We start from the raw sequence: 22,876 nt of genomic DNA, 5'->3' as shown, positions 1-22,876 counted from the left end.
GGTTAAGGTTTAGATAATTTAAAATCAAATTAATACTATTTTTTAGATGAGTATTGTGAAAGTGTTATAATCTTTTTTACATATATTCATACTATCAAATTTAAAATTTAATTTGATGGATTAAAATTTACTATTTAAAAAATATTTAAATTAATTTTAAATTTTTTTTAATGAAATAAATTTGATTAGATAATCAATTATATTTAAATAAAAAAAAATGAATGATAATTTTTAATAATTATTTTTAGTAATAAATTTATAAATATATACGTTATGACAATTAAAATCTTATTTCTCTAGTTAATTTTTGTAACAAAATGCTTGAAAATTTGCTGGTGTCTTCATCTTCAAATGACTTCATTTATTATTTCTCGAGGGAAAGATACCTGTGAAGATTACAAAAGATGGTTCTGAAGCAGTTGACTATCCAGACTGGAGTTTGGATCCTACACCAATTATTTTATATACAACTACCTGGACTATGATCCACGTATTAATTTATATTGGATAACTACCTGGACTATTATCCAGGTATTAATGTAGCCTAATAATTAATTAATACTAATTCACTTTTAATAAACGTTTGAAATCTCTTCCAATCTTCAAAAGCCATGTTCCAAATGAATAATAATTGAGTAGCCATTTGGCCAAACATTTTTTTATTTGTTAAATATGATATTGCACAACATAATAAGCTCATAATTCAAATTTGAAACTTTCAAAATAAAATTTTAATTTCTAACAATCAGTTTGTCTCTTGGAAACTTTGACCAAACCTTTTGGTTAAAGGAACTTGTTTACTTATTCTTCGTTTTGTTATCTTTATGATTAAATTATGATCATCATTATTATTGTAACTAAACTAATATAGACAGAATTCTTAATTTTGGTTGTATTTGATTAGCCTCTTTCATTTTGTAGGGTAGGAAAATTAAAAATTCTGCATCAATTCAATGTAAATATCATTAATACTACAAGTCATTTTCCAAGGGTAGAGAGCAGTTGAAAATTTGATTAAATTCCAAATTTGGGACAAATTGAAATTTTTAAAATGTTTGTTTGCCTAAATTCATCCTTACATTCATATCAGAGTACTGCCAAGCCTGAAATTATTATTGGCAAAATTTGAAGGGGGTGGATTTGATAATTTATATATTTATGTCACATAAAAATATTGATAATTTATATATTTATATTGTGTTTTATATAAAAATTATATGTCATAATTCGTATTGACATAAAAATATAAAATTTAATTTTGTTAAATTTATTTATGATTTTTATTAAAATTTTAATTAATATTATTTTTGTATCTTTTATTTTTATTATTTTTATATTATATTATTGTGTTATGTTTTATATTATCAAATCTAGAAATGAGATTACCCGTATCAAGATTGGACATAATATTATAAATTAAGCTAATTTATCATTAGAGACGAAATCAATTAATAATTAAAAAGAATCAAATATTGAATTGGATGATTAAATAAAACAGATATTAATTTTGATAAATTTAATTATTGATCGCGAATAATGTAAAAGATTTTTAAAAAAATTTGTAGCTCTCACTTGTCCCATTGGCTCCTCCCCTATTTATTATTCATACTTCAGTTTTTTTTAATCGATCTTCTAATTCTAATTTATAAGTTGTAGAGTCAAATTTTTAATTTTATTTGTTTTTTTAATAAAAAAACTCGTTTTGTATATGACAATTTGAGTCTTAAAAATGAGAATTTTCAATTTGAGCCTTTAAAATGAGAGAAAAAAATAGTATTAAAAGATCTTATTTTGAAAATAAAAATTTTCCCAAAAACAAAATAAGAGAGAGCTCAAATGGGTCAAATTAAGGAAGAGGAAAATAACGGACGTCATGGTGCTAAAGTGACACGTGTCAAAATCCGATGCAAAAGAAAACTAGATGTCAAATTGTTATTTGTCAACCTATTTACAGCCACTAATCCAATTTATGGATCGAGCCATTTCGTTTGTTACCGTATTTTTGTCTCACACATATTTTTTTACTAAAAAAAATTAAAAATTAATTTTGTAGACTTTTTTATTGTTAATTTTTATTAGAAAATTTATTTCTTTATATATAAGTATATTAGAAAATTAAATATTTTATGAAGTTTTATATTTAATTAACACAGATAAAACTCGTCATTATTGTATATATTTATATACATATGTAAAGAAATTTAAAGAGAGAGAGAGACAATCAAACATATTTTGAATGGTTAAAATGAATAACTTTATTCTACGGTTTTTATTCTTTTTTTCTACAAATTGGCTTGTTCATGCTTGTTGGAACACAGATTGGCTTGTTTCTCTAGGCTATTTAAAATTTGCACTAAATTTTTTATTAAAGAAAATATTTTATTTGTAAGCAATATAACAGTATTCAAACACAAAAGAATCTAATTGAGGGAAATGTTATTCATAAAAAAGAAAGAAGTTGTATTTGTTATTTTTATATATTTCAAATATTTTATACAAAAATGTAAATAGTATTAATAATTCTAGTGCTAATTGAATGTTAGTTTAAATAATATGTATGTTGGTCAAATTTTTAGGGATTAAGATTATGTTTGGTATATAAGATGGTAGATAAAATAAAAATAATAATTATTTATGTTATATTTAATTTGTATTTAAAAAATGTGATAGAATTACAAAAACGATTAATCATTTTTTTAGGATATGATGATTCAAAATTTCAAAATTAAAGAGAATTATTTTTAATTTATGAAATTAAATTTATATGTCTTATTATATTTTTAAAACTTATAATTTAAATTATATAAACTTTAAAAAATAATAATTTTAATTAATAAATAAATTATCCTATCATAATTCACATATCAAATATAAAATAAAATAATATTATTTAATTAAATTTTATTCATAATATCATCTCATTTTATTATAATTTTATATATCAAATATATTTTAAGTGTTTAATAGAATTTAAGAACATAATATATTTCCTAAATGAATTAAATAAATAAAATTTGAGGGATTAAAAGTAAATTAAAAATAAAAAAAAATCAATGGACTGAATTGTAGTAACACCATTTTTTTATTAAAAAGTGTAACGTTCTTTTTTACCATCTAAAGCAAATAATAGAAATTACTCGATTATTTCAATTTTCAGTTAAAAGATTTAATGAGCAAAAAGACAAACAAGCAAAATACTGTCCCCACATTTTAATTACTTACAAAAAACGCTTACCAAAAGCATAAACATTGGATTTCCATAATATATTTTTTTCAATTTTAAATTAATTTATACTATCAAAAAATTTAGAGGCGCAAGCTTCCTAATTAAGGTCCTATAAAGCCTTACATCAGCCTTTTATCCACTCTTTATTAGTCCAAAAAAAAAATTGTTAAATTTAATTGTTTTTTACTTAAATTGATAAATATAAAAAAGCAACAAATAAACGTAGAAAAATAGAAAAAACAAAAGCCTATTCTTCCTCTGCCTCTTCTTCGGTTCTTCCTTTGCCATATCTCTCGCTCTCTTCAACCAAAAAAAAAAAAAAAAGATAAATGAAGAAAGAAACTGTCTGAGGAAGAGCTAAATTAGCATTTTTTAAAATTCGAATTTAGTCCCTCAATTTCCACTTTCCTTTGGAAAACACCCCTTTATTTCATTTCCTTGTTTTGTCACTTCAACAGGAACTCAAAAGAACCCATTTAAAAGCTATAGTTTTTCTCCCTTTTTTTTTTTTTTTTTTTGTGGTAAAAATGGAATCTTTTTCCATAAAATAGATTAAAAAAACTAACACCCAACTGGCTATTTTGTCCCAACAGATAAGCTTGATTTGCTTTAAAAAGCAGCATCGGTTTCTTCAACAGATCCTCCTCCAAAGTAAAATCTCCCTTGAGTTCATTTAATCTAAGTTTATTGGCTAAAGATTTGGTTTTCCTTCTGGGTTCTAGTTTTATTTGTAATTTTTATTTTGTGTTGAAATTGTGCTTCTATTTCGTGGTTATTTTTGGTTGGTGTAAAGAATTAGTTGAATCTTCATTAAAGTGCAAATTCTTTGTTTATATTATAAGAAAGTGAGGATTTTTGGGTTTTCAGGGGAATGGAATCGATTTTTGATTCGATTTAGATCTTAAAAGAAGCCCTTTTCACCCTTTGTGTTGGCTGAAGATTTGTTTTTTCATTTTTTTTTTGGTGTGTTTGTACTTGTTAAATCTCGATAGAGAAGGAGAGAGAGTTTCGGGGAGTTTGTATTAAAGAGTGAGGAGTTTTTGAGGTGGTAGAAGTAATGGTGTCTAAAAATGATCCGATCGAATCGATTTCAAATTCGATTCAATTAATAAAAGAAGCATTTTTACCTCTTGAATTGGGTGTTAAGAAAGCTGCAAAAGATCTTGAAAGTTGTTGGGGGATGTCAAATGATAAAGGAAATAATCTTGAATTGATTGCCCAATTGAATGGTAGTGATAGGGATGGTAAGGTTCAAATCTTTGGTATGAAGAAGTGTAATAGTAGTTTTGGTAGTGGTGTTGCTAACGGGCAGTATTCTGTTGGTGGTGAAGAGAGAAAGAAAGGGCTTTCTATTAAGGTTCCCATCAAGGCTTTTATAGGAATGTTTTCGCCGGCAAATGGGCAGAACAGTGAGAAGGTTGAGTTAGTTAGGAAAGGATTGAAACAAAAGGATGCGGATAGAGATGAAGGGTGTTGTATTAATTGCTTTCAGTTTGCAGTGACTTGGTCAGTGTTGGTTAACAGTTTTGTCCAGGCTATACCAAGCTCGTTTAAGTCAGGGAAGAAAAGAATTCAGAAAATGGGTGACAAAGATAAAGGGTGTCGAAATTCTTCTACTCATGACATGAAATCAAAGGCTCCATTTGAGTTTAAGTGTAGAAAGGCAAGGGCTCAGTTTATTGCAAAGAATGAGGGTTTGGAGCATAATGATGGCAATCATGTATCATTTGAATGCTTTATAGGGTTTATATTTGATCAGTTGACTCAAAATCTTCAGAAGTTTGATAAACTTCTACAGGAAAGTAATCAGAAGCATTTTGATTGTCCACAGGCTCCATCTTCTCCTTCTCAGCTTGATTACTTTAAAGCAGTGACAAGTATTTGGGAAGGTCGAAAAGTTAATGTAAATGGGTTTTTGGGAAATTTGAAGTTTGCTAGAGTGAGAGGTGTTCCATCAGGTATAGTTGGAGTTGCTTCTTCGGTGAACGAAGAGGGTGATGATGGTGTTAGTGCTGGCAGTAGGGAAGAAACAGGTAGTAACTCCCCACAGAAACTGGCCAGTGGGATACTTGGTATTCCTCTATCAAATGTGGAGCGTTTGAGATCCACCTTATCTGCTGTCTCACTGACGGAATTGATTGAGCTTCTACCACCTTTGGGCCGCTCTTCACAAGACCATCCTGACAAGAAGAAATTATTCTCTGTCCAGGATTTCTTCAGATATACAGAGTCTGAAGGTACAGATTCTCAGGCATCTAAGTGAACAATTGCTGTTGCATCATCTTTTTTTCTTGGTTTGGTTCCTTGAATAGCAGCACTAGTAAAGAAATGTATTATGCTGTAGACTATAAGTAACATAATTCAAACCATAGTTTTGTTGAACTCTGTAGTGTGTTTATCTTCATGCTGAAAGTGTAGGAACTGGTTACTTTTGGATTCTGGTTTCGGATATCTCCTTTCCCTTAGTCCTAATTGAACTTGGAGATTTAGATTGTAACTTTTGAGCAGAGCATAAGTAAGCTGTTTTTGTGTTTGTGACTTGTCATTGATAATTTTTTTCTTCTACTCATTAATAGACTTATCAAAGTTTATGCTAAATGAGTTCATATACTTCGAGTTTTCATGGCATTAATTTCAGTTTGGGTAATTTATCATGGTCTAAAGTGTTTAACTTTATTTCAGTATACTACTCATGCTAGGTATCCACCAACATTGTCTCATGCATTATTCTTTCAGGGAGGAGGTTCTTTGAAGAACTGGATAGAGATGGTGATGGACAAGTAACTTTAGAAGATCTTGAAGTTGCTGTGAGAAAAAGAAAACTGCCACGGAGATATGCTCGGGAATTCATGCGCCGCACTAGAAGTCATCTATTGTCAAAATCTTTCGGTTGGAAGCAGTTTTTGTCCTTGATGGAACAGAAGGAGCCAACTATTCTTCGAGCATATACTTCTCTCTGTTTAAGCAAGTCCGGGACCCTCCAAAAAAGTGAAATATTGGCATCTCTTAAAAATGCTGGACTTCCAGCAAATGAAGACAATGCTGTTGCTATGATGCGATTTTTGAATGCAGATTCTGAAGAATCTATTTCATATGGACACTTCCGCAATTTTATGCTTTTGTTGCCTTCTGATCGACTACTTCAAGATGATCCTCGGTAAGATTAATTTTTCCATTTGAAGAGTCTTATTTAGAAACTCTAGCTGAAGCACAAGGTCAAATTTAATTCACTATTGAATTATCTTTGGTTCAGGCTGCATTTTTAGAAGTTTAAACTTTATATTTGGATCTTGGCTACAAATCAGAGTATGTAGGTTCAGTTTATGGAATTGTTTATTTACTGAAGTAATGCCCTGTGCTTCATGGTTCGGATACCTTGTAAAAAAATGCAATTGTTTCTAATTGATCAATGCATATATTTGGTATAAAGTTTTGGTGCTAGGTGATAAAGGTTATTACAGCTGCTGAATGCTGATAGTGCTTAGACTTACCTCTCTTTTTCTATGGTGAACATATATATTTTGCTTAATCGTTCACTTTTACTTTTCTGGTGACTAATGTTGACAGTAACTTCTTTTTGTATGCATACAGGAATATCTGGTTTGAAGCTGCAACCGTCGTTGCTGTTGCACCACCTGTGGAAATACCAGCTGGAAGTGTTCTTAAATCTGCATTGGCAGGGGGTCTTTCATGTGCACTTTCCACATCTTTAATGCACCCAGTTGATACTATAAAGGCACTTTCTTCAGCTTAATGCTGTTTTTACATAATAAAATCTTCATGTTTGTGAACATCTAGTAGAATCCATAGTCCTCATATCTTTTGTGAGGACATATCTGCAGTTTGCGCTGTTAGTTTTTACTTATCAGTTGAGTATGGAGAGCTTATGTGTGTGACACTTTCATAGCCAACAACATTCTTTCACATTTGGTGCAAAACAGTTTCTTTGTGAAATTTATGATTTATTGGGTTCTATCACAGTTGGCTTTTATTGAAAATTTTGGTTACTTGCTTTTCTTCATGATAAACTTGCTAATGTTGTTAGAAACCTTCATATCAGTTATATATATATATATATATATATAGCTGAGTTTTTTTCTTTTTCTTAGATAAATATAGTTGAGGCTTTGGCCTAATTGTGCAAGTTATGGAGCATTTTCAACTTATTGCATGACTGGTTATATTCATCTTCTTGTCCCTGCTTATCTGTGTTGTGTTATTTACTTTAATATTTGTCTTTAGATTTGTTTGTTTCCTTCACTTGGTAGTGGCACTTTTTTGGTAATTCAAAATTCCCCTTCGGACTCTTCACAAGTCCTCGTTCACATTCAAAAAGAATAAATAAGGAAATGCTTCTTTTTTGTTATTATCCTCTCAACACTAAAAATTTAAAGCACTTATGTTCAAAAAGGGAGTCAAAGGAGTGTTTGTGCTTAAAGATGCATGTACTCTTGCAGGCTTTCTTGCTGAAACTGCTCATTTTTCGGTTCATCTTGGGGGAGACCCTTCTCTTTTTGGAATACATCTTGTGAGAATCAATAGGGCTTTTTCTTGATCACTTTTATTTTCTTCTGTTTCCTTTTTTTTTTTTATGTTTTATCAGACTCGGGTGCAAGCATCAACCCTGACCTTCCCAGAAATTATTTCAAAGCTTCCACAAATTGGTGTACGGGGGTTATATAGGGGTTCAATCCCTGCAATTCTTGGACAATTTTCAAGGTTTTATAAATTTTTTGTTGTTTATCAATTTTTTTTTTTTTCTGATTTTGATTTTGCTTTGTCAATGATTTGTCTGATTGGTTTTCTTTTAAAAATGCAGCCATGGCCTGCGAACAGGAATATTTGAAGCAAGTAAGCTTGTACTGATCAACGTTGCTCCAAACCTCCCTGACATCCAGGTACTTCTTGTTGCACTATTATTTGGTTGTGAATATGTGGTTGAGTTTCTCTTGTTTCTTTGTAACACAAAGCTTCAGCCTTAATTTTCCAATTCAAAGGAATGTCCTACAGCACACAAGTTTCCTTCCAAGTGCCACTCGTGGCTATTTTTAATTCTGGCCAGTTTTTAAGATTCCCCTGATATCATGAATTTTGCTAGACTAGTCAGAAAAACTAAGAAAAAGGAAAAGTTCCGTGTTGAAGCTGAAGTTTCTTCATTTTTGTATAAATGATGTTGGACAGGCTACCTTACTTAAATATTTGGCCGGGGTTCCTATAGTCATGCATAGTGTTCATTCCTTGCACTCTTTATGTATGACCATAAAAAATAACCACACTTTCTTTATTGGAAAAACCAAACTTGAAAGAACTATTCTAGTACAAGTTTCATAATTCAATATTATTTTGAAATTGAACATTCTAACTTCATGTTATTAGTTATCCATTTCTCAGATTTGTACGGTATCCTTTTGTCTGTTGATAGTGTTTTTATGTGCTCAAGAATTCTAAGACTTCACTCATTCATTGTATGTGAGTGTATCTGCATGTGCTTCTGTGGGATTCTGTCTCTCTCTGTGTGCCTGCAGAGGGAACTAGTCTTGCATACTTAATTTTCAAATTTTGGCAACTAATGATTCTAATCAAGTGTCTGTTGATATTTATTTGTTACACTGAGTTAAATTTGTATTTGCATGCAATGTAGGTTCAATCCATGGCATCCTTCTGCAGCACATTTTTGGGAACAGCAGTGAGGATTCCTTGTGAGGTACTAAAGCAGCGTTTGCAGGCTGGCCTTTTTGACAATGTTGGAGAAGCTCTTGTTGGTACTTGGCACCAGGATGGTCTGAAGGGTTTTTTCCGTGGGACCGGGGCCACTCTTTGTCGTGAGGTGCCATTCTATGTTGCTGGGATGGGCCTTTATGCTGAATCCAAGAAGGTATTGATATTTGGCTTGACATTGATTTCTCTGAAGTAATTTGCTGGTGTAGTCAAAGGCCTTGCTCAAGTTCCTTATAATTATAAAATTCTGTATAAAGTTCAATACATGTCTAATAAACTAAAGATTTCTAGTAATGTTGGGCAAGGCTGTCTATTCTTGAAAAATATTCCCAGAAAATTTGGTTACTTGATATGGTCTCTTCCTGTATCATATCTGGATTCTGTTGAAATTATCTTGATATTTTTTGCATCCTCAAAATGCATTTGATTGTTATGTATACCCTGAAATACTTATTCTAGAAGAAAAATATTTTCATCTTCTACAACTATTTCCTTCAACTTTAATCTTTATTGTTAATAAGAGTTATAATTTGGGTTCCGCATCCTGTTTTAGCTTGCCCAGCAACTTCTGAGACGGGAACTGGAACCTTGGGAAACGATTGCCGTTGGAGCTTTATCTGGAGGGTTAGCTGCTGTGGTCACTACACCTTTTGATGTCATGAAAACTAGAATGATGACTGCTCCAGGGGGCCGACCCATATCAATGTCAATGGTAGCCTTTTCTATACTCCGCCATGAGGGACCCCTTGGTCTGTTTAAAGGGGCAGTACCCCGGTTTTTCTGGATTGCTCCCTTAGGCGCCATGAACTTTGCCGGCTATGAGTTGGCAAGGAAGGCGATGGACAAAAATGAAGACGTGGCTTCCAGTCAACTCTCCCAAAAGAAATTGGCTAATTCTGGGTAGATACAAATCCTTCTATAGTAAGAGCATAATCTACAAATGGCCTCTGGGTTTTTGTTAGTGGTCAAAGCAACTGAATGCTGTCGGAAATTTTGGTGCCTTTCCCCCATAACTATCAGCAGCAAGTTCTTAAAATTTAATTTGTCGACAACACCTTTTTACTAAAACATTGTAATTTTCTTACAGTTTACACATTTTGTAACCCCAGGCTTCTTTTGAATCAATGTTTGATCTGCCAGGGGAGTGGTGGGTCAGATATGCTGATCAGCTGTTGGGTTAAACTTGTATCTTGAATCCAGTTTTCGTTATTTCGTGTACATTCTCTGTGCTGTAATTGTTCTTAGCTTCAATTGTATACATAATAAATTAAAGGGGTAGCTTCATAAATCTCTCTCAATGCAGGTAATAAAATTTCATAGTAAGACTGATTAAGCTACCCATCGTGCTGCAGATTGTCATCCATGAATGATTTACAGGAATCTTGTTCTAGATATCAACCGGCATAGGAGAATTACAGCTTCTATGGTAGTTCGACTTTAAAAATCAGGACTTAGTCATTAATTTTGTACATACGAAATAGACTACTCAAGGAAACAGGCTAGGCAGATGAAAAAATTTTTTCATTAAAAACATGGATGATGAGAATGCCAACTTTACTTAAATGAAGCGTGTCTTACGATATCCACTTCGGATAAATCCGTTTTTTTATACAGAAAACTCGAATTATTATTGGAGCCCAATCTTTCCAAAAGGGGGTTCGGTGATCATCATTGGGGTAAAACAGCAGAAGAAACAAGACAGCCCAGAAATTCTGTCTAAGACTGTGAAAGCTTGACCCTTAAATTAGCAAAGATGTTAATAGCCCCAGTAGTCATTCCGGATCTCATCATCAAATTTCTTTTTCAGCTCAGGATGTTTCTCGAAGTACTCGTCTGCTGTCATGGTGCTGATCTTTTGCTGTTCAAATAAAGAGAGAATAAAAAATCAACAATTGCAATTATAATTACAATTACAATAAAGCAACATTCATTTGGGCATTGTTTTCCAAATCACCTTCAGTTCCTGAACCTCAGCAATTTCCTTCTCCAAACGCTCAGACTCTTTCAAGGATTTCTCCTCTGCTTCTTTCAATTCAACCAACTATAACCACAAGTAAATTTGCACATCAGATAAAGATAAGGAAAAAGAAAAGGAAAAATACTCTGAGACAGGTAAAAGAGAGTCAAGTATACTATTGATTCTCACCAATGCATCAAATTTTGGTTTGTATTGAGGAGTGCCGGTGTCAACAAACTTGGGGATCTCTACGCCTGCAAAGGAAGCATATGAAATGCGTAAAGATGGGGTAAAAAAAAACTCAAAATGTAGACAAAAAGACAACAGGTGAAATGGCGAACTCCCCACAGCTCCAACCAAACCCCAAAACATGAATGAAAAACAACCACAGGTGCTAAAAGTTGCAGCCAAGTGAGAATCCAGTTAGACAAGTTACTATAATCAAGGCAAAGAAATTACACTAATGGACTTCTACATTGTAACCAACCAATATGCCAAGGAAACTGTGAAATGGCAGCAGCCTTATTTAGCATGGTTAATTGCTAGCAGGTGCTCAGTCAACACCTTATCATAAAAAATTTGAAAGTCATCAGGTTCAATAGTTGAGTGACATTTTTCTTTATCATAAAAAATAAATGTCCGAATTGAACTTCATTTACATCAAACATCCAAGGTATAGGAGAAATGGAAATCTCAGGTGTTCTGGAGGATCTGATTATCATAATACTATTATGAAAATAAAATATCTAAGACATGTACCTAAAACTGTTACAGCATTTTACAAGAGAATCACATTTACATACAGTATTAAGAACTTTTTGAGCAAATAATATAACAACCAATGAATACGAAGTTTTTATTGGAAATTAATTTCCATCTTAGCTTTTGGATCAAGTATGGAGCATTGGAACTAGTCTAAGAAAGATCAAAGATATCAGAAGTCGAAGAATGGTTGACAGAATTAACTTCCATCCTTTATTAATTTTCCTCCTAACCAAAGAAGAATGAAAAGGGAAAATAGTTGCAAGTCAATATGACTATATCATCATTTGACTTGGCAAATTGTCACCTCATATCAGGAAGCAGAGCTCAAAACAAATATGAGTGCAAAGCACAAATTGAGGAAGGTACAACCATGTGAGGGACATAAAACACGAGGCAAGTAGACAATTATGCTTTTTGGAGCCTACAACTGATCTAAGCATAACAAGGCAACTGATAAATAGTACAGAATGTAAACCCAACCATGGCAACCATCAAATGAACTTACTATCATGAGCCTCTTTGTACATATCCACCACGCGAGAGCCGATTCCTTTTCTATAGTATTCCCAATCAATAGGTTCAGGTTCCTGCTCGACAGAATCAGATCATTACAAAGATAGGGCCCACAGTTATAAGAAAGTTAATACAAGCACCGAATGAACAATCACCCCTGATGACAAATAAAAGTCTTCAAAATGAAACTTCAATGAGACAAAACAAGACATGCAATTTGCTTTATTTTTCCTAGATTTTGCCTTCTAGCATCACATTTAATGCTCATTCCAAAAGTGATATGTCAAATAAGGTTGAAACTATAGAAATTATGAAACCTTCATTTTTTTAGTACAAAAAACTAGCTGATAAAGTATCTAAATACTTTTTTTTTGGTGGGTTCATCTGGCCATAGTCAATCTGAGATTAAGTCCTTTCAATATAGGCAAAGTAAGAGATATCCTAAAACTAAATGTACAGGCAAATCCTAACCAAAAAAAAAAAAAAAATCAGAACAGATTTCTATTACTTCTATGGAAAATGCTTGAAAATCATTGATACCAAAATTGAGCAAAATTAAAGGGAAACAGTAAAACGAAGAGCTTTAACAGCCGTAATAAGTGAATGAACAATAAAGGTACTTAAAAACATAGAATTCTATTTTTCCCATACGAAAACAACTGAACTTGAATTCTTTTTCTTAACATCTAATAAAACAATATACCCTTAAATAATTTTATTTTTTTATCATTTTTTGGGATAAATTAATTCACATAAATTTCTTTTTCAACTCAACTAAATTTAATAGTTTCATAAAAAATGTAAAATTACAATAACCAGATTTCCATTCTCTGTCTTGCCTTTTCCTTCATTTATGAACAATATTCTCATCCCATTTTTGAACAATAATAAAAAAGCTGAAAAAAAATCCAAAATAAAATCTTAAACAAAAAATTCAAAAAAAAAAAAATCACCATAAAAACCCAAAACACTAAAGATTTAATCAAAAGAGTAACCCAAAAAAATCTTAAAGAAAAAAAGATCTGAGATGAGAGAAAAGAGAAAAGCTCTACCCTGGCTGAATTTGGTCTGCAAAGTGGAGTTAACTTCATCGAAAGTGCGACGAAGAGTGGCAAACTCTTTGCGAGCCTCATCGGAGACCAAAAGCTTAGCCATCCCTTCCCAATCAATGTTCTTTGATGCTTTGAACGCCACATCCACTACTTTCTTTCCTGCTCCGCTCATTTTCTCGCACTTTCTCGCTTCCCAAACGCAAAATTTTCTGCTATTTTTCAACTTCTGATGACGAGGGCTGGCTTCTGCTTGTTAGGGAAATGATAGTCTTAAATGGGAATTGTGATTCTTCATTGTGGATAAATTTGGAAATTCAAATTTTTTTGGACCTGTTTTATCTAGTTCCCTTGGGCTTAACTCAATTACCTCTGATCCAACTCATTAAGCACCAGGCTTTAGATCCAAAAAAATGGGTCGGTTCATGTCCAATTAAGTGTTTTGGACCGGGTTGATTAATTCATAAAACTTTTACGCCCAAGATTTTATATGATTTTTTCTTCTTTATTTGCAGATGAGTAATATTGGTCTTCTTGATTGGATTGGACTTAGGATCAATTTGAATAGATGGTGAAATTTAATTTCGTTGAAATTAAAAATAGTGATGAAGGTAAAATCAATTATTATAATGAAAAGATTAAAATTAGTAATGAAATATATATTTAGATGTAATAATAATAATAATGGTGGGTGAATTGTAATGAAAAGGAAAAATTCTCATTAAAGATATTAGATAAAAATTATATGCAACGAAAATTTTAAATTATTTAATATTTACAAAATTTATAAATTATTAAAAATTATTAAATTATTTTGGTTTAATAATAATTTTGAAAATAAATAATTAAAAGTTATTTTTTATTATTTTATAATTTTGAATAAAATTTAAAATAAAAATAAAAATAAAAGGTAAATTTAAGTTGTAGAGACAAAAAAACAACTAAAAAAAAAAGAAAAAAAAACACAACAAAAGCGAAAAAAAAAAAAAATTGCATCGAGATTTGATTGGAGGAAAAATGAGCAGTGAGTAACCACATTGATGATTCGTTTGGATATCAATCGATCAGTTGGCACAGAAATGGATGCCAACTGACTTTCCACTGGATGTCTAGTTGCATGTAAACGGGCCTTACACCCAATAATATGGTGAAACAAAGTGGACTGAAATGTGAGAAGACACCTAAAATTGTACCTTGAAGTTAATAAAGTTTACTCTTTATATCCATTTTGTTAGTAGAACATAATTTTTGGCAAGTAATTAATTTACATCACTTATCCATAACTTTTGTACAATATAATTTTTGGCAAGTAATTTACATCACTTATCCATAACTTTTGTACAATATTTCATTTACATCTACAATTCTTAAAACTGAAAATTTTCATTCATATAATCTTTGAAAAATGTTTCAAATTCATCCGCTCCATCAACCACCATTAAAATTTGACTAAGTTTATCACTTTAAAGTAATTTATATGTCCATATGAATATCCACATGATAAAACAGATGAGCTCTTCTGATTTTTTGAGTTAAAATTTATGTCATATGAACATTTATATGGTATATTACGTTAAATTTTTAATAATGATTAACAAAATAAATGGATTTAAAATATTTTTAAAATGTTGATTAAAAAATTGAATTCTAAACCTCACAAATAAAAATAAAGTATTACACAAAAATCATGATCGATGAATGTCCAATGCATTTTACTATATTTTGGGCCTATAACTTTTTGTACTATATATTGCATTTTCCATTACTTTAAACATAATCAATACTTTAATCAATAACTTTTGACTAAATAAGTGAATTCATTTTTTTGCTTGGAAAGAGAGAGATTGTCCAAAGTTAACAAATATAATCGCAATTGAGTCAAGGAAAGAGGTGGATCCGATGAAGGTCTGTGGAAGATGCCTTGAAACTCAAGTGTTCAAATTGATGCACCGTGGTTGATCATGTTTTAATCCAAGTCAAGGGTCTCTCGTTCCAATACAAAGATGTATCTTCATATTCTCTCATGGAGTCACTTGCATTATTCTACGTTTAATAGACTCAAAGCATATATATTCTAGTTTCACGATGGATAGTTCATACCTCAATGATTGTTTTCTGGTTTTCTTTTACTCTGTTAGAGTAAAAAGTACTATGACTCCAATAAGATTATGACTTCCCAAATCTTATTCTACTTTACCGACCTTGAGTCAATCCTATTATGGAAGCCAGTAAGTTCATATAATTTTGAGTTCTCATTACCAACTACTTGGTCACAGTTATTATACTATATTAAGAAATTAATAAGCTCAAGTTTAATAGAACAATGATCGCAGGGTCATTTTCTACCACAATATTGTAAGTTATGAATCATATATATAAAAGTTAATTTTTGTATTTAATTAATGAACTAATAGTAAAATTTTCAAGCCAGTTAACGTTAATGGTTATATTATAACATGTAGATACTTATTTTGTCTGATCTTTATTAATCTAAAATTATTATTATTATTATTATTATTATTATTATTATTATTATTATTATGTTTCCTTTTCTTCTTAGCCGAAAATTCTTCATGCATTAAATGCACATGTACCATAACCCATTTAAGGTCCAAAAATTTAGTCACTGATTGCTAGCCGCCAGTTGCTCTGACACCTACCTAACTTGGTAGCATAAAATTCGGCCACCCAAAAAGTCTTATGGTGCTTTTGAAAAACAAAACTATAAGTTTGAAAATCTGGGATCTCAATTTTAGAAAATTTGAGATTTAAATCCTAGAAAACTCTATAAATAGAGCTTCTTCCTATAAATTCAAGAAGAAAAAACCCTACAAAATGAAAAAACCTAAAAAACTAAAAGCTTTCACCAAAAAAACAAAAACTTTGCCAGATAAAAAAATCTTCTATCAAAACCTAGGAATACCAAAATAAAAACTAAACACTAATAAAAAAAAAACACAGCTTTTAGTAGCGGGGATCTCAATGCCAAAAACCCAAAAAAAATATTTTGGCTAGAACTTCAAAAGATGATCTAGGAGATTTGAGATTGTTTTTCAAAATAAAGAGGCCAGATTGAGATAAAGGAGGTCAAGAGGAATTTTTAAGGGTTTTTTTGTCACTGATGACGATGGTCGACAACTGACGATAGCAAAGGCATGATGGCGACCTATCGGTTTTTGGATTTTAGGGTTTTTTGACAAGGCATTTATCTTTTAGAGAGAGAAAGCCTAGAAAAAATTGAACTAAATTTTTTTTAACCTTTTATAATGTTGCAAAAAAAAAAAGAAGAAAACAAAAATGATGTCGTTTGGCTAGGAGATTCACGCATCGACCTAAGCCCGACTCGAAGTCCACACAAATTGACCCGTTTTCTTTTCAACTTTTGATCGGTCTAGTTGAATTGATCCAAGATCGCTCCAGACCACTTCAGACCAGGTTGGATCACCCGTCATTGACCATTGTTGATTGTGAATTGACCACCGTTGACTAATGTTGACTCGTTGTTGATTGACAAAAAATTAGTATTTTTTATTTTATTTTTCTCTTTTTTATTATTTATTCCATTTTTCTATTTTGTGTTATTTTTAGTATTTTAATTTATAATTTAGGATATGTTAAAATAAATAGAATAATAAAAAACAAAATAATAAATATAAAAATAAATAATGAAAAATTACTAAAATATGATAAAAAATAAAATCACAAGTGGTGGTTTTATTAAAAGTATTTACACAAATTTTTTTTTAAAAATATTCTAAAAATGTTAGAAATATTTTAGAATATCTTTTTAAACATAAAAAATATTATTAATAAAAATAAAATTACAAGTAGTGATTCTATTAAAAATATTCACACAAAGAAATTTTTTAAACTACTCTAAAAGTGTTAGAAATATTTTAGAAGTTTTTCAAACATAAAAAAAAAAACCATTATTAATAAAAAATGAAATCATAAGTGGTAAATTTGTTAAAAATATTTACACAAAGAAATTTTTTAAAATATTTTAAAAGTATTTGATATATTTGAGATTGTTTTTACTTCGAATAAGTAATAAGAATTAAATAAATGCACAAAGAAAAATAACAATAATAATAAAATCACAAATGGTGACTCTTAAAAAATTATTTTTTCAAATTTTTGTCAAAAGTGTAAGATTTTTTAAAATCTTTTCAATAAAAATTAATAAAATATAAAATACTTAAATTGTCAAGGTAAATAAAATTTTGCAAGAATAAAAATCATGAGTGGTGACCTTATCAAAATTTCTTAGGTAAGGTATTTTTCTCAAAATAGTCCGAAAGTATTAGAAATGTTTTGAGAATTTAACCAATAAATTTTTTTACCTAAATAATAAAATAAACAATAAATAAACGTTATAACATAAATTAAAATTTTCGTTGATAATGAAATTAAGAGAAAATTACAAGTGGTGACTTTCCTCCAAATTTTTATTTTAAGTGTTTGTATAAGAGAATTTTAGTCTATTTCACTTTCAAAATATTAAAATAAATTCGACGATAGAGTTCTTCAATGAAATAAGTGATTTCTTTGAATACTTTTAAGATAAAAAATTTTCTTAAGTTATACTGAAAGTGTCAAAAATAACTTAAAAAGTTTTTAGTATTCAAATAATAAAAAAATAAAAATGGTAAAGTAATAAAAATCACGAGTGGTGACTTTATCAAAATTTTGCAAGAATAAAAATCACAAGTGGTGACTTTGTCAAAATTTCTTAGGTAAGGTATTTTTCTCAAAATAGTTCGAAAGTATTGGAAATGTTTTGAGAATTTAACCAATAAAATTTTTTTTACCTCAATGATAAAATAAACAATAAATAAACATTATAAAATAAGTTAAAATTTTTGTTGATAATGAAATTAAGAGAAAATTACAAGTGGTGACTTTCCTCCAAATGTTTATCATGAGTGTGTGTATAAGAGAATTATAGTTTACTTCGTTTTCAAAATATTAAAATAAATCTAACATAGTTCTTCAATGAAATAAACGATTTCTTTGAATACTCTTAGCAGAAAATTTTCTTAAGTTATACTGAAAGTATCGAAAATAACTTAAAAATTTTTTAATATTCAAATAATAAAAAAAATGGTAAAGTAATAAGTAAAAAACTATTCAAACAAGACCATTCTAGGTCATATAAGATTAATTGGTACTATTTTTGAACGAGCGTTATGAGGGTGCTATAACTTTCTCTTTATGTAACTATGCTTCTAAATCCAACCTTAAATTTGTAGACTAAAAGATAAGATTGATGGCTAATCGCACTTCAACAAAAAAGATTAGTGGCGACTCATGACTTTTCATGTCCAATGATCAAGTCTTTGAACATATACGTTATGACAGTTTGACGACTCCACTGAAGATTTAAAGAGTCGAACTAAAAATTTAATTTTAATATGATCTTAGGTCTTGGTTAAATAGTTTAGTTTTCTTTATTCATTCATTTTATTATTCATTTGACTAATCTCCCATTTATTTTTTTATTTATTTGTTTGAAAGGTGTTTAAAAATTTGTTTGATCACACACTACGCATGCATATCATAATATGAGTTCTAAACCCAGGCTCCGTCCTTCTTAGGAAGGGATAGAGTACATATGCTTTCATGAGGTGTTAACCTCCATAATGGCTAGTGAAATACTCCCACTCAAATTAAATTTTTTTTCATTTGTAACCTGTCATACGCGAGGATTAGAGTGCTTTACTAGTCCAGTGTGAACGATAGTGAGGAACGATTTGAAAACCTTTAGCTTGTTATCCTAACCTAGCATATAAATGACCTAAAAAGCCTACTTTAGGATAGAGTCATGACCACCTATTATTTAGAATTATCTTAAATATATAGGGACACATGAAGGAATAGGCTGTGATTGTTTAAACTTTATATTATTCGTCTTATACATCATTGCCTTTTCATACATGGAGTTATTTGCCACATACCAATTTTGACAAAATGAATCTCAGTTGCATCCAAAGAAAGCTTAAAGCAGTTTCAATCCACACTGGTCTAACATGATACCTTGAAAATCAAATTAAAGGAAACATAAAGTAAAGAAAGAGATTATTTATCGGTAAATTATGTATCCACTTTTCATAAGAAGGTTCATTTTAATTTGAAGCAAAATGATATTTTTAGTTTGGCTACAATTTGAAAGCAATGAAACAACACTATACAAGAAAGATTCCAAGCAAAATATGAAGATTTAGCATTACTTCTCTCGGTAAATGTGGATGAATAGCTTATGAGAGCCATGATGTGGTTTTGGGATCTTTTATACAAATGTTTCTTGTTCAACGAAGTGGATATGGTGCCCACAATTCAAGAGTCTTCCATATTGCTTCACCTACGCTTTTTATGTCCCGATAAAGTTTATCTACAAAATAAAAGCACAAGCTACTGTAAAAAGCTTACTGTGATGATGAAAATAAGTGTGAAAGAGGTTGATAGACATGTTAAAAGAAAATATGAGAATGCATATATTTCTTGGGATTTCTTACATAGTCACATTGTCAAAACTATAGATGACAAGCAGCGTATAACTTTGTTTGCTCTAGCTTTGTATGGGATAGTGGTATTCCCAAAATGACTTGGATATATAGACATAGCAGTGGTGGATTTCTTAGAGCAAATTGAGAACAATGTTAATCTGGCACTAGTTATTTTTGTAGAAACCATCAAATCTTTGAATTTTTGTTGATGAGAAAGAAATGGTCATTTTATAAAATGCATACAATTCTTATATGTGTGGATGAAGAGTCATTTTAAAGTCAAGAAAGGCAAATTCCATAAACTTTATCTCACCTCTAGCATTTCTTTAAAGGAATTTTGTGAAATCAAATGGCCAAAATTGAACTCTAAGAAATAATGGATATTCTATTTACGAAATTTGACAAGCCAACAAATGGTGTGAAATGTGCCTTGGATGTCAGATGATTCAGTACTTCACAATTATAGGGACAAACCTTGGGTTCCATTTTTTTAGCTTTTGGGGTGTGACCTATTATGCTTCACTAATGGTGCTAAGACAATTTGGATATGAACAGTATGTTTTAATGACGTATGGACTTAATAAGTTAGGCTTTGCATATGGTGAACCGTATTCCAGTATCTTTAAAGCCTCGAGATTTGTTGCTAGAAGTAGAAATTGCAAAGTGAAAGTTACAAGAAGAAAAAAAAGAATTGGAACATGAAAACAAAAGGCTAAACAAAGAAATGGAGGAAAGTATGCAATGATAAAAATGAAAAATTCAATTAATTAGTCAAGATATAGATGAATGGAAGAATTTGTTCGTTAATTTAAATAAGATACATTCAACTACCACGTCTAAATGAAATTGACTCTTAAAAGAGAATGAATAGTTGTAAGCAAGGAATGTTCATTCTTAAAAATTCAAAGGTATAATTTGGGGCTTCAAAAAGTCGTCAATGACATCAAAGTTCAAATTTCCATTCTAGAAGAAGAATGCCAAGAATACCCTAGTAGAGGAAAACAATGGAAGAACTTATACATGGCAAAACAAGAACACTTGAAGCACTTGTTTGAACAGATCAATATGGCTTCACATAAAGCTACAAAAATGGAAGACAGGGTCAAAGAATTGAAGATAGGAGTACAACCAATTGGGACACATGGCCTGAATCTACTAAACTTTCTTGATGAGGCACATGATCAATATCAACATGTAAAGAAGTTCTTTTGATAAACAGTAGACTTTGAGTTTTTATAGATGTTGTTATAACATATAGATCTGTGGATCTATGGCTAGAAATAGACTTAAGAAGTCACCACGAATCTTTTTTGTTTAGGTGTGATTGATCACCTGATAGAATCTGTCTCATTTAAAGATGAGTCCCAATATTGACTTAGGTATCTTTAAATAGTATATTCTAATCCATAAAAACAGAGTTAAGGTTTGAGAGTACAATTATACGTGAGGGAGGTTATAGCACCCTCACAATACCTGTTCAAAAGATGATACTAATTTAATTTCAAATTATCCAAGCCTTAACCATATTTATAATTTATGAAAAATATTTAATATTGAAAATTGATTTTAAAATTACTCCAATAGCTTAACAGTAATTTAAGATAATTTTCTTATCTCAAGAGTATTCATGGAGACTAGTGTTCCACTTTGAAGAGGCTCTATCATTTGATTTATTAATGTATTTTTTAAGAAATAATTAGTAAAATCCTCCAATGGTTTGGTAGGTTTTACTTTGATGCAGATCCCCTAATAGTTTGGTAAGATATTTTTGTAAATTTAATTTTTTAGAGATCGTATTAAATCTTTCAGTAGTTTGGTAAGATTTAATTTAAAACACAAATCTTCTAATAGTTGGGAGGGTGAAAATAGGGTATTTCATAATTTTTTTAAAAAGAAATTGATTTATGAAATTCTCCAATAGTTTGATAAAATTCATAAAAATTTAAATTCATGAAAAATCCTCTCATAAATCTATTTTAAAAATTTTTTAATTTTATATTTTGTCTTTGAATAAATAAAATAAAATAAAATAAATAAAATAATGTATTTGCTCAATTTAAAATAATAAATAATAATAAAGGAAAAATAATAGTAAAAAAGAAAAATATATATAATAAAATGTAAATAAAATAAGAAAAATAAAAATAAAATGAAAAAAAAAGAAAGAAAAACCCGTGATCAAGTTAAGTTTGAAGCCGAGCTGTGCACAGATTTTGTTCGAGTTGCACGTGGATCTGGGCCTACTCTAAAATGACATCGTATTGAGCTGATATAAATATCAGCTTTCAACCTTTTTGTCTTTAGATTTTAGACCTCTCACACTTTCTTTAAAACTATCTTTTCCCTCTTTCTATAAGATTCAACTGGAATCTTCAACCTTATCCAGAAACTAGCCACTTTCCTAGTCACCAGCATTGAAAAATTCAAAAAGGTGTCAGCAAGTTCAAATTTTCCAAAAATCGTCCACAGACCCAGAGCAATCACAAAACTCTTCTGGCTGCCGTGTATTCCACTGAAAACTTAAAAAATTCAACCTGAAAATTTAATAAAAAACCCATATTTCTAAAAAATTAAAAAATCTTCCCAGATCCTTCAAGATTAGGATCAAACCAAGAAATTACAACCAAATTCTAAATAACAAATCCCAAGGATTAAATTTTTAAGTCAGATCCAACAAATACCAAAAAAAATATTTTTGACAAAAACTTTAAGCCTCTATCAACATCGTTCAAGGCCATTTTTCACAAAACAGATGCTAGATTTGAGTTCAACGGGTTGAAAAGAATTTTTTAGTTATTTTTGGAGAATTTTACAATCATTGGTGACAATCATCGATGAATGGCAACATTGACCAGTAGAAAACTAGAAAAGAGAAGTGATCGGTGAGGGATATTTTATTTTAGTGAGAAAGGCTCTCTCTTTTAGAGAGAGAAGGATAAAAAATGAAGTAAAAATTTTTTTTGACCTTTTATAACGCTAAAAAAAAATGTTGTTTTGCCAAGAGGATTTGTGCGCTTACCAGTGACCCAACCTAAGGTCCATGCATTTGACTTGCTTGCCTGCTTTGATTGGTCCATTTGAACTTGTGCTGGATTGCCACAAACTACTGAACCACTTGCTTTGACTAAAGGTTGACCAGGGG

General features: G+C 30.3%; 2 protein-coding genes across 2 annotated transcripts; one reads left to right on the top strand and one right to left on the bottom strand.

Annotated features, from left to right (window-relative positions):
• Positions 1–3,800: 3,800 nt before the first annotated feature.
• Positions 3,801–10,162, top strand: LOC111295762 (uncharacterized). Its single transcript, XM_022889486.2, has 7 exons — positions 3,801–5,463; positions 5,963–6,383; positions 6,818–6,962; positions 7,830–7,945; positions 8,046–8,124; positions 8,868–9,101; positions 9,498–10,162. The coding sequence occupies exons 1-7, from the start codon at positions 4,284–4,286 to the stop codon at positions 9,846–9,848; spliced, it is 2,526 nt and encodes an 841-aa protein (XP_022745221.2). The 5' UTR covers positions 3,801–4,283; the 3' UTR covers positions 9,849–10,162.
• A 284-nt stretch (positions 10,163–10,446) lies between these two features.
• Positions 10,447–13,515, bottom strand: LOC111295763 (ATP synthase subunit d, mitochondrial-like). The gene is made up of 5 exons (XM_089743688.1): positions 13,227–13,515; positions 12,172–12,253; positions 11,091–11,155; positions 10,899–10,985; positions 10,447–10,802 (listed from the first exon to the last, which is right to left on the bottom strand). Exons 1-5 carry the CDS (start codon positions 13,401–13,403, stop codon positions 10,701–10,703), a joined length of 513 nt encoding a protein of 170 aa, XP_089599814.1. The 5' UTR covers positions 13,404–13,515; the 3' UTR covers positions 10,447–10,700.
• Between the last annotated feature and the right edge of the window lie 9,361 nt (positions 13,516–22,876).

The sequence above is a fragment of the Durio zibethinus genome, chromosome 14 (assembly GCF_047325235.1).
Source record: "Durio zibethinus cultivar Kanyao isolate XHJ-2024 chromosome 14, ASM4732523v1, whole genome shotgun sequence".
In the NCBI taxonomy this organism is placed as follows: Eukaryota; Viridiplantae; Streptophyta; class Magnoliopsida; order Malvales; family Malvaceae; genus Durio; species Durio zibethinus.
The sequence above is the reverse complement of the archived record's forward strand: the minus strand, read 5'-3'. Positions and strand labels throughout refer to the sequence as shown.

Coding starts and splice junctions, on each gene's coding strand:
- LOC111295762 (XM_022889486.2), top strand. CDS start 4,284: ATGGTGTCTAAAAATGATCCGATCGAATCGATTTCAAATTCGATTCAA. Junction 6,963..7,829: donor ACCCAGTTGATACTATAAAG/GCACTTTCTTCA, acceptor ATGTTTTATCAG/ACTCGGGTGCAAGCATCAAC. Junction 9,102..9,497: donor TTTATGCTGAATCCAAGAAG/GTATTGATATTT, acceptor ATCCTGTTTTAG/CTTGCCCAGCAACTTCTGAG.
- LOC111295763 (XM_089743688.1), bottom strand. CDS start 13,403: ATGAGCGGAGCAGGAAAGAAAGTAGTGGATGTGGCGTTCAAAGCATCA. Junction 11,156..12,171: donor GTACAAAGAGGCTCATGATA/GTAAGTTCATTT, acceptor CTTCCTTTGCAG/GCGTAGAGATCCCCAAGTTT. Junction 10,986..11,090: donor AACCAAAATTTGATGCATTG/GTGAGAATCAAT, acceptor TTGTGGTTATAG/TTGGTTGAATTGAAAGAAGC.